We start from the raw sequence: 12,463 nt of genomic DNA on the forward strand, positions 1-12,463 counted from the left end.
ATTTCAGGTGCAAGGTTACTGCTTCTTCTGCTGGAATAGAACAGAATAACCACTTGGTCCCTCAGTGTCAGGAAACACCCAGTCAGTGTGAAAACTCACCTGTCCAGGTGGTAACATGAGTGTGTATGTCAACAGGTGTTCGAGGACATCCACCTGAGGCAGGGCCACGCCGTACGGAGGGGTCTGGACATAGCAGACCTGCTGTTCAACTTCCTGTTCCTGCTGGAGATGGTCCTCAAGTGGATCGGCTCCGGGTTCAAGAAATACTACAGCTGCCCCTGGTGCAGGCTCGACTTCCTCATCCTGGCTGTAAGAACACGATCAGTGACACAGATTATTGGTAATGTATTAATCAGTGAGCCCTTTTACACAGAGATCACAACAAACCGCCGGCCACTTTGTTGATTTAAGTCTGTTTCCAATAAACTTAACAAAAAAAAAAAAAACGGCAAACAGCTGCTCCTGTGTCCCTTTTACACAGGAATCCCAGTGTTAGAGGCGTGATGCCTCTCGTCGTGTCCGACAGTCTCTGTACTTTGCGGCCAATTTGAAAGTGAAACAAATGAGTTGTTATCTGGTTTTGTTTGATATATTTCTAAATGGAAATCTGGAATTACAGTAGCCTACTATGTGGATCCAGTTTCAGGTTAGTGTGTCTGAGGGCAGGGCGACACACACATGAAGTGCACAACAGAACAGACAGAAGCATGCATTTTGGCTGCATTCTCAGGGCCGGGGCGACACACACATGAAGTGCACAGCAGAACAGACAGAAGAATGCATTTTGGCTGCATTCACACAGAATCCTTCCCGCAGGGCTCTGTGCAGAGGTATGGCTGGGGTCATTCTTGTGTTGAAAATAAACAGAGGTATGGCTGTGTTCATTCTGGTTTAGAACATAACCACAGGGAAACAATCACAAACCAAGGTTTTATTTCTCTGATTCAGCTGCTCTCTCTCCTCATTCACCCCCATTCACTCTCTCTCTCTCTCATGCAGACCTCCACCCCCAATTCTGCCTTGTTTCATGGGGCAAACTCATCTCAGCAAAAATACTACTTTTCGTTGAGGCATTTTGGAGGGTCAGCATTGACCTTTTGCACAAAACAGCGAAAAGAACTGGTGAAAAGCTCCCGCATTGAATGGGCAGTGTAAAAGTAGCTAGTGTAACAGGAGGCAGCTTACATGTATTAGAACCACAGAGAACTCTGCTCTGTGATGGGGTGTTTGAAAGGTAACCATGGCAGCAGGACTGATGCTATAGAGACCTGGTTTTGTCAGTATGGCACTGGGTGCTGGGTTAGCCATACTCAGTACTGCTGTGTTGTTTGGACCCAGTCACTGTTTTCACAACAGTAATATTAAAATACCACTGACAACACAGTGTTTGTGGTGGGTCCTGACCCACGAGGTCCAGGTGAAGGTCATGTTAACTGGGTGAAGGCAATGGTTACTAAGTAAAGTAAACCTGGGAAAGTTAACTGCATTAAGTTAATGACTAACTAGGTTCAGTTAAGGTAAAGTTGACCCAGAGATGGCCTCTTTGATCCTTTGGTCAGTGTCGATCACTCACCTGCAGTATGATGTCATCACCAGGTGTGCTTTGCTTTCCAGGTGTCTCTGATGTCTCTGATGGCTGAAACTTTGGGATATTCTGGACTGGTAGCAGGCCTGGCTCTGAGGACTGTGAGAGCTCTGAGGCCCCTGAGAATCCTGTCTCGCTTCCAGGGCCTGAGGGTGAGACAGACACTTTAACCACAGACGGGAGCTGCTGAGGGCCCTGCCCGTAACCTTCCTACCTATGTGCAGCTGTGCCTGTCTCAGTCTCCACCTATCTGCCTGCAGGTGGTGATGAGGGCCATGGCAGTGATCCTCCCATCCATGTGCAATGTGCTGCTGGTGACTGCGGTCGTCTGGCTGATTTTCAGCATTTGGGGAGTGAATTTGTTTGGAGGAAAGTTTTACCACTGTTTAAATGAGACAACACAGAAGACATTTTACCCTGAGGAAGTGAACAACATATCAGACTGTTTGGCTTTGTCAAGCAAAAACCCCACAGAGGTCCTCTGGAAGAACAAGGAGGTGAACTTTGACAGCGTGGCACAGGGTTACCTGTCGCTGCTGCAAGTGGTGAGTCTGAACACAGGACACTACAGTTTAACCCCAGACAGACAGACAGACACTTTATCAGACAGACCACAGACAGAATAACTCTACATTGGCACAGATGGCTTCCGTCAATCCATGTGATCAACACAACCACCTCTGCTTCACTGTCATTAGAAATATGTTGAGCTGATCTCTGACACCACAGTGATGGAGGCGATGCGTCAGACATCAGACAGTACTGTGTAAAGGTTTAAAGCACTAAAAGTAAAGTAAAAATGCTTTCAGAAATTGTGCCATAAACACTAGTGATTTTAAACACTGTTTGTTGTGTTTTCATAAAAGCACTTCTTGAACATGTGCAGTTCAAATGAAGTAAATAAATCACTGACTGAATCAAGGTTCAGATCTATTCTCACTAAAAAGTAAACCTCCATAACGGAGGTTTAAAATTTAATTAAACCTGAGAGATGAGCTGTGGCCTGAGCTTATGTTAAAAACCAGCTTAAATTCAATGTTTTTCTTATGAAGTTCTGTGTTGTTTCTCTGTTAGGCGACGCTTAAAGGCTGGATAGACATCATGTACTCTGCTGTGGACTCCAGAAGGGCAAGTACACCGACTAATACTAATACTAGTACTAATACTGGTATTATTATTATTAAAGCTCAAAGTGCTTTTACATTAGAAACATGAACAGTGTAAATATACAACATAGATCATGCTTATACTGATACTAGTACTAAGAGTGATACTGGTGTTGTTTTTGCACTGACCCTGGTACTAATATTTGTACTGGTATTAATACTGGAGCTGGTCCTGGTACTGACATTGATACTGGTGTGTGTGTGTGTGTAGGTGGAAGAGCAGCCGTTTTTTGAGGACAACCTGTACATGTACCTCTACTTCATCTTTTTCATCATCTTTGGCTGCTTCTTCACCATCAACCTCTTCATCAGAGTCTTCATCGACACACTGAACCTGCACAGATACAAGATAAGTGTCTATACAGGCTAAGAGACAGACAGGCTGTGACACCAGATACATGGCGATACAGGCAGTTGTTTGGTTACTATGCCAACAGTTGTAAAGTTCAGGTTTAGGTGTGACACCAGTTTAAAGTAACTGATCCACATTCAGTGTTGCTGTTGGATATTCTGGTGATTCTCTCAGTCAGTTAACTGTGGTCTTCGCTCTCATTTTTACTTTGGAGGGAAACATGTTTTCATGACAGCGGAGCAGCAGCAGTGTTCCCAGACCATGAAGAAACGGCTGACCGAGGCACCTGTGAAACCTCTTCCACGACCTCAGGTGGGTGCCCTGACTTCCTGTTCAGACAGGTATGAAGCTGGTACAGCAGGGCTTCAGTGGATCAAGAGTCTCAGCGGAATTCAGGCCCAACTGTTTGAAAACTCTCAGTACCTCATTGGTGGCTCCACTTCTAGTCCCAGGAGTCAAATAAGCTGATCAGCTGTGTTAACCTGTGAAATGCTGCAGTCTGAACCTGGGAGGAGCTGCAGGAGGTCAGAGTGAGGGCGTTTACATGAGCACGAGGGTCCAGCATCTGAATTGTCCCAGTTACCCGCTGTGCCGCCAAAATCAGGAGCTGGATATTCCAGTTTATTCCTGATATTTATATTTATTATTTTTCTTTTGTGGTGCTTCCTGTTTCTCTTTTTTCAACTGTGGTTAGAGCCATTGTTGTGAGTTGGCGCCGCAGATGGCTGCATTGGCTGTATACTGGAAACAAATTCCTTGTGTGTAACATACTTGGCCAAATAAAGTGATTATCATTATCCTAAGTGGTAATAAACCTGATTCTGATCCCCAGTGAAGCTCCTCAGTAATAGTCTGATCCTGACCAAGAGTGACTGTATACATAGCTTCATCATCTGCATACAATGCCATCTGGATATTATTCTCTGTCAAAAGTAGGCAGGTAAGTAAGTTAATTAGTGATTGAAGTACTTTAACCAAGACAGACAATTTGACTTATCAAGATTTACAGACTCTTGCTGATTTAAGATGAAAGTGACAGGCTCTGCAATCAAATTCTCAGCTACCTTAAATAAATAAGGGACCTGAATGTCAGGGTCTATTATTCTTCATGCAGCTGGAACCTCCTGTTTGTCCCCCTGTCTCCCCAGAGCGAGTGCCTGGCTCGGCTCTTTGACCTGGTGACCCACCTGTTTTTTGAAGTCTTCATGGTGGTGGTGATCTGCCTGAACGTGGTGGTTCTGATGACTGAGACATACCACCAGAGCTTGGAGAAAGACATGATCATATACTGGCTCCTCTTCATCTTCATCATTATTTTTTTCATTGAGTTTCTTTTGAAGATCATCGCACTTAGACGACACTACTTCACCATCAGTTGGAACATCGTTGACTTTGTGGTGCTTGTCATGTCCATCCTAGGTGAGTCAGTCAGTTTCACAGTTCTGACACTGTGCCCTGAGCAAGCCACTGATTCTTCAACTTGATAGTGAAGAAAGTTTTTAACAGTGTATTTTATCACAGTGATTATGATTCTTTGTCACCTCTTTTTGGTTGATAATCCTTTCCTCAGTTTTATAACTCGGAGTGTGATTGGAAAGTTTCTCTTAACTATTTGGGGTCTAAACAGGAGATGAAATGTTCTCTTAGCCCTGATTTGTTAACCTACATTTGTTCACATGTAGTCAGTGTCACCAGTAAAGCTATACAGAACGAGCAGCGAGCAGCTGCTGTGTGCAGTGTCCCCATGGACGTACAGACTGCGGTCACTGGATCACTGTGACACTGAAGGAAACTTAGAACCAGGAGGATTCTCAGGCAGGTTCCACAGCCTCTGCTCCTCTGGTTTCTACATGGGGCAGGTTCCACACCCTCTGCTCCTCTGGTTTCTACATGGGTTTTATGGAGGTTAGTTCTGGAGGGACAGCAGAGGTAACAATATCCTCAGAAAGTGGAGTCACACCGAATCAGATCAACATGTACTTCATGTCTGTGTTCACATGTCACTGAGTTAGGACTCCAGGAAGAAGTGCAAGTTTTGGCCCAAACTGTAGCACTAATTGCAAACAGTCTGTGCTGGTGAATGGTCCAAACATAAGCCGCACTACGAGAACTAACTTTCTGTTTGTAGACACCTTTGCCTCACATAGCAGAGTTCGCTCAGTCGGCATTTTCATCTGTACTTGTTCTTTGTGGAGCTGTGAAACAGCTGGTTTACATTCAGCATCCACACTCAGTAGAGTCCAGCGCAAACGAGGAGGTCTCACTCTGTCTTGTTTATTAGGATACTTTAGGAGCTGATTGTTATCATTTTCTTCCTAGCTGTCATTATGTCACCTTAGTAGAATTTGATTTGTTTTTCAGAAAGCAAACATTTAGGTTTACAACATGTGGTCAGTTGATCTAAACGATGTGAGTTTGGAAATTTGCTCCGATGATTTCAGAGGTGTGAGGACCGACCAGTCATGTCAGGAGCAAACAGCCAACACCTGTCGTCTTCCTGGGGAGAAAAGTCTTGGCGGCTCAGTAATATACTGCTGGCTCTGACGTTCGAACTTCTGATATATGACGCTGTTCCTTTTGAAAGATACCTTTGGTCTCAGAGATGAAATATATTTGCTGCTGCCAGTTGGACTGAGACTAAAGGTCGATATGTATTTTTATTGGGCAGTTTGAACCACAGAGCTGCCTCTGTGACTCTGAGCTCCTTGTATGCTCAGACAGAAACCTCTGCCAAGGCAGTGCACTGTCCCCATAATGCCAATCCACCTAAGAACAATATTCCCATGTACTGTGTCCTCAGTTAAACTTGACGGGTTTGGGCTTTGTGAGTCTGAACTTATCATACTCTGTACCGAGACAGGCCGAATACCTTTGCCTGGCCTCTCTCCCTGGACACCCCCTTCAACTGGGGATGAACGATTCACCGAACAGTGTTGCCATAAACTTGTTTTAATTTATAACTATTTAGATATTTGTACAGTTCAAAAGGATAAGACCGTTAGATAGATATGTATTAAGTATATACAGTATGTAAAGTATTTTATATGTGTGTATGTGTGTGCGTTTGTGTACGTTTGTGTGCTGTGTGCGTCTAGCTAATTCGCTGCTGTGTCATGTTGACATGGACGTCTTCCTCTCCTGGCAGGATTTGTAGTTCTGAAGGCTCATTACGTTCGCGGACACCTGGAATCACAGAGTTGAAATTTTCAAAATAAATGTTCCTTCACAGAAGCTTTTACGATGTAGGAGGACATTGACCTCTACCTTGACCGCACCTGTCGAACAGTGGCCACATTTTGTTTTCTTTTGGTTGCAGTGATTTTTGTGTCTTCCTTTGTCACTTGCCTGTTTGTGGTCACTGAGCCTGGTCATGACCAGGACCAGTCTCTGCGCTGTATCTCTGACAGTAGAGAGATAATCCGCCAGTTCATAATCTCTGTTTAGGGCCAGATAACATTCTAGTCTACTGTGGCTTTTAGTTTCTTCTTTCCCTTGTTTTTTTACATTGGGTTATATCTTGGTTTACTCTGGTTGCAGCGGTGACAGACTGGTTGGAGTGAGTCTGACGGGGGCAGTGAGTCTCAGCCCCAACTGACATGGGGACTCTTTGGAGGGGTTTGGAGTCGGGGGTGTCTGGTGGTTAAATATGTGAGTGCTCTGAAGGGGTTTGTTGAGTTGTTCTCTATGATACTGTGAGGACCGTACTATGAAAAGAGCCTTGAGGTGTTTTTTTGTTGGGATTTGGCACTGTACAAGTAAAATTGAATTGAATTTTCAATGTTAACTATCAGTGGGTGTCTTTTTCCGGTCGACATGCATTTGTTGGTGTTTTTCTGTGTACTTGTAAAATGTATCTGCAGAGTTGTGCATGTAAAGCTGGTGCTGGGTGTTTGGCCTGGCGGGTACAGCTGTGAGTCGAACCCACCCTTCACTACCATATACTGTAGCACAGTGCGCTGGATGACACTGTCACTTATTTTTAAGTCATATTTTAATTGTAATGTGGAAATTATAAAATGTTCTCTTACTTGTGTTTCAACTTCTTTGAGCTTTTGAAGCTGGTGCTGGTGTGGTAGGTGTAACCCGTGCTGTGCTCAGTGATCCAATTGTTTGTGTTGAACCTTTGCTTGTTCTCCTGACATCTGGGACATTTTTGAAAAATCATGATATTAGTTTTCTGTTTTCTTTTTTTTTAGATGTTTTCTTACCTTACCTTTCTTATGACCATGTGATGTCGCTCATTCCTACCTTATGACCATGTGATGTCGCTCATTCCCATGCTTCGATTGGCTCGTATCTTTCGAATCCTCCATCTGTGTCGCTGCGGCCAGAGGATCCAGAAGCTGCTTTTGGCCTTGCTGATGTCACTTCCTGCCCTCGTCAACATCTGCCTCCTGCTCTTCCTCCTCATGTTCACCTTTTCCATCTTCGGCATGATTAACTTTGCCCACGTGATGAAGGGTGGCATGATTGACGACATGTTAAACTTCGAGACGTTTGGGAACAGCATGATCTGTATGTTTGTGGTCACCACTACAGCTGGATGGGACGGTTTCCTTGTTCCCTTCATGAACAATCCTCCCAAGTGCAACCCAGACATCCAGATCCCAGGATCAGCCATCAGCGGGAACTGTGGTAACAGAGCGGTGGCCATCGTCTTCTTCACCTCCTACATCCTCCTGTCCCTCCTGCTCACGCTCCTCCTATACATCGCCGTCATCCTAGAGACCTTCAGTAGTGACGACACTGAGCAGCTGAGTGATGACGACCTGCAGATGTTTTATAAAACCTGGGTGAAGTTTGACCCCAATGGCTCGCAGCTTATCGAGTACAGGTGAGTCCACCTTAAAGAATTTTTTAAAATCTTTTATAGTCCAATTCTCTACGTGGAAAAATGTGTATCTGTTTCATCTGACTGACAAAATTTCACTGAACTCTAGTGGACTCTAAAAAAACTCTGGCAGATGCTGAGAGACTCTCATGGATTCTTAGAAACACTAACGGACTCTGTCAGACTTTGAAACCCCCTTGTTCTGAAGTTGAGCAGACTCTGCGCAATGCTTTTGTCAGTGCTTATAAACTCTAAAGGATCCTAATATGGGCTCTAAAGTGGACTCTAACGAACCCTCCTATGCTCCACAGTCAGCTGTCAGATTTCTGTGACAGTCTGCAGGATCCTCTGAGGGTTCCCAAGCCAAACACCATAAAACTGATTCACATGGATCTGCCTCTGCTTCCTGGAGACAAGATTCACTGTTTGGACATCCTGCTCGCACTCACCTTGCAGGTAACATCACCTGGTCACAAGCTTTTGCTGTGTCTTTATTTTTAGTCTTTATTTTTAACCATTTTTTTTATCTGTGTGTGCAGGTGTTTGGTGATTCAGGAGAGAGGGACACTCTCAAAGCCAGAATGGAGGAGAAGTTCATGGCCGACAACTCGTCCAAGGTTTGACACTGTTCTGTTCTGTTCTTCTGTTTGATTTTGTTGCATAGATTTACCTGTTATTTAAACTCGGCACCAGGGTGTAGCCTTACACATCATTCTTTTGTATGCAAAGATTTTATTTTATGCAGCTCAATTTAACATTTGCATTTAACATTTGGGGGAGGCGATAGTGCGGTGGGTAGAGCAGTCGTCTCCCAACCGAAAGGTTGAAGGTTCGAATCATGGTGCCTGCAGTCCACATGTCGAATTGTCCTTGGGCAAGACGCTGAACCCCCCCATTGCCCCCGATGGTTAGAGCCATCGGTTGAGTTGGTGGCGCAGATGGCTGCCTCGGTTCTGTGCCGGAAACAAATTCCTTGTGTGTAACATACTTGGCCAATAAAGGTGATTATCCTTTATGTTTAATATTTATCAGTTTTTATTCTTGGGCAGTTCTGCAGTTGGGTGTTTAAACAAATGATTCTTCATTCCCCACTGAAATAATATCCACGGCTAGCAAAGCACCAAACATCCAGTTGGGGGTCTTTTACACTGGGCTGTGTTCTGAGTCTCGCAGTGTTGTGCAGTATAAATGATCAGGAGGTTTCTCTAAAATGGAGAAAGAGAAAACACCATCTCTCACTCAGTGTTCACTAGTCTTTGTGAAAAAATGAAGTGTGTCCCTGAAATGTACCTTCATATCCAAACAGATCTGCACCACTACAGCAGATGAAGACTACAACTACAGCTTCTATGAAAAGAAACTGCCAGCGTGGCTGAGCGGCACTGGCGCCATATTTTTGTGGTTTTATCCACGTCATCTTTAGCTAAACACATGAAGTGAGCCACATGACATAGTGCTGAGAAAGGCTCTGCTCCAAGGCTGCATGTTAGTTATTAGTGTTGTCACAAATGTCAGAAGTGCGATTGTGAACGAGGTTCTTACTTCTGGAACAGGCCCTGGAAGCTCTGCTTCTGCTTTGGCTCTCTGCTGTTTCAGGTTTATTTTCTCTCACACTACAGTCCACAAATGTTAATATGCTTGTCCTCTTGTTTACAACAACAACGTTAATGAGCAGCAGCAACACCAGAAAACATTGTCAGCTGCGATTTCAGGTTAAAAAAAATGAATTTGTATTTAACAAGTAATTTCTAGTTTTTATTATGGAAAACACAATATCACCTTTATTTGGCCAAGTATGTTACACACACAAGGAATTTGTTTCCGGTACAGAACCAGAAACAATATGTTGCATCCAGCCTGAAGTAACAGGTGATTACGGTTACCCGCAGGTGTCTTGTGAGCCAATCAGCAGCACCCTGCGGAGGAAACAGGAAGAGGTGGCGGCGACAGTGATCCAGAGAGCCTACAGGAAACACCTCGCACAAGAGGAGGCGGTGGCGGAAACTCCAGCTGGTGCTTCAACTGTTTAAGGCACCTCCCACCTGGGTGGAGCTTCAGAGCAAGTTTCACACTTTGTTGTTCTATGCTGGCCTCACACTAGAAGATATTCGGGCAGATTTTGGGTCCCAGTCGCCCTTCCCAACGATACTGTGGGGGGTGTTCCTGACTGGAGGGTGGTTGGAACCATCACCTGCCCTAATGATCCTGTAGTATGAGGGGTTTACAGGCACAATCCTTACACTCCCGAATGGCTCAGTCTCCCCAATTTCAAATCATAAACATCAAACATGTTTGATATGTACAACTTTAAATTCTGTCATGTGAAAGCAACAGAGATGAAATGTTGAGCAGAAACCCACAACAGCCAATGAGAACGAGCCGACCAGGAAGCATCACCAACCACAGCAGTTTGAGACGTCTTCTCAGTGCTGACTTCACAAACACTGTTTTCTCCTCTTCTTTTCAGTACACAGGATCACACACACCCACACACACACACACACACTACTAGCTCCATGTTTGTTTTGCTCTGAAGTCCTATTTGATCTCATGAGTTTCTGTGAGATCCCGACTCCCTGGAATCCCCGAAACCAGCATGTATATTCAGAAGAGCTCATAACGAGCTAATATACAATTGTCAAGTATCTTAAATACTCTTCTCTCACAATATTACAACTGGTCTCATACTATTACAGCTTGATTCTCCAACTCTAGGACGACCAGTTGTCCCTAATATTCTGCCACTGAAGTTTAAAGACACAAATGTTTTCTCACTAATATTATCCTTAATGTTCTTATATGATATTTCATTATTAGTGTACACATTTATGTCAGTCAGCTAACCTGTGTTTGATATATCCACTAACAAAACTGACTTTCAGAGATCTCCACTGGTCAGTTGTTATTAACCAGCTTCTTCTGACCCTTTGAACAGTTTATGGTCATTTGTGTGTGTTTCCTCTTTAAAAAGACAGTTTTACTGTTTACAAACAGTCCATGACGTGCAGCAGAAGATGGACTGTCACAGTTTTATGAGTGAGCGTCAGTGTGGGCATTTTTGTGACTTAGACATAAAGCAACTCGATAAAACCAGTAACTTTATAGTGGTGTGTTAATTATGTTAAAATTGCTTTCCAGCTTGTCCATAGCACATCTGTCAGCTCAGTATAGTTAACATGACACATTAACCAACACAGGTTAAAAGAACAAAAGCCCCCAGAGCAGGAGGAATAAATAACAACAGCATCATGAGTCTCCTACTGTTGAAATATATTCAAACATGAACCTGAGAGTGTAAACACAAACAGGCTGCACCTGTCGAAATATTTTAGCTGTGATCTGAAATGTCACAGAATGTTACATTATTGATTGGATTGCAGCTTTTAATCGTGTGCTCCCACAAAATAAAACATATTTTATGTTTAGTTTTATCTTATGTTGTGAGTCGATGATAAACCACCAGGTTATTCAAGTGTTTACTGACAAATGTGCAGGTTTGTGCCACTGTACATTTATCTTGTTCATATGAAGGTCAAATGAACACAACAGCAGGAACAAATGGTGGTTCAGTGGGCAGAGCGGTCGCCTCCCAACCGGATGGTGCCTGCAGTCCACATGTTGAAGTGTCCTTGGGCAAGACATTTGTCAAAGGAACTGCCTGAAGAGCTCAGAGACAGAATTGTGGCAAGGCACAGATCTGGCCAAGGTTACAAAAAAATTTCTGCTGCACTTACGGTTCCTAAGAGCACAGTGGCCTTCATAATCCTTAAATGGAAGACGTTTGGGACGACCAGAACCCTTCCTAGAGCTGGCCGTCCGGCCAAACTGAGCTATCGGGGGAGAAGAGCCTTGGTGAGAGAGGTACAGAAGAACCCAAAGATGACTGTGGCTGAGCTCCAGAGATGCAGTCGGGAGATGGGAGAAAGTTGTAAAAAGTCAACCATCACTGCAGCCCTCCACCAGTCGGGGCTTTAGGGCAGAGTGCCCCGAACCAACCGGCGCCATCGGCCTTGTCAGTCCTCTGGACTATGAAGCCGTCAGGCAGTAAAACCTGTGAGTCAAAGCTCAGGACGGGCGGCCGTCCTCCACTCATTATTGGCACTTGTGGTCATCCAGGGGCCCGTTTCAAGAAGGAGGTTTTGTTGAAACTCTGAGTTTGTTAACCCCGAAATGAGGAAAACTCGGAGTTTTCGGGGAGGTAACTTAAACCCGTGAAAGCGGGGTAAGTTAAACCCGTTTCAAAAAGAGAGGTAATCTAAACTCAGAGTCAGTTACTATGGCAACTTACTCTGTGAACCTAACCTGGGGCCTATTGCACAAAACTAGGATAAGGGATTAAGCCAGGATATCTTGGTGATCCTGGCTCAACTTATCCGTGATCCGGTTGCACTAAAGCTGGATTAGATGGCGGCAGGATGTTATGGTATAAATTACCATGGAGATTTATTCTGTGGAGCTAGCCTGCTCCAGACCAGGCTAAGTTCCAGGATTTATTTAATCTCATCCCTCATGTCAGTCAGCAGTCACCA

General features: G+C 44.3%; 1 protein-coding gene across 1 annotated transcript in view; it reads left to right on the top strand.

Moving 5' to 3' along the window:
* LOC109969084 (sodium channel protein type 4 subunit alpha B-like) overlaps nt 1-11,330 on the top strand; it is a 29,354-nt gene extending 18,024 nt beyond the window's left edge. The window contains 12 exon segments of the mRNA XM_020615739.1: nt 136-309; nt 1,615-1,737; nt 1,846-2,130; nt 2,660-2,713; nt 2,963-3,100; nt 3,311-3,415; nt 4,252-4,522; nt 7,300-7,331; nt 7,363-7,937; nt 8,246-8,390; nt 8,474-8,551; nt 9,824-11,330. Of these exon segments, the coding sequence (XP_020471395.1) occupies nt 136-309; nt 1,615-1,737; nt 1,846-2,130; nt 2,660-2,713; nt 2,963-3,100; nt 3,311-3,415; nt 4,252-4,522; nt 7,300-7,331; nt 7,363-7,937; nt 8,246-8,390; nt 8,474-8,551; nt 9,824-9,964 (2,121 nt within the window). The 3' untranslated portion in view covers nt 9,965-11,330.
* Nucleotides 11,331-12,463: the final 1,133 nt, after the last annotated feature.

Source organism: Monopterus albus, unplaced genomic scaffold, assembly GCF_001952655.1.
Source record: "Monopterus albus unplaced genomic scaffold, M_albus_1.0 scaffold170.1, whole genome shotgun sequence".
In the NCBI taxonomy this organism is placed as follows: Eukaryota; Metazoa; Chordata; class Actinopteri; order Synbranchiformes; family Synbranchidae; genus Monopterus; species Monopterus albus.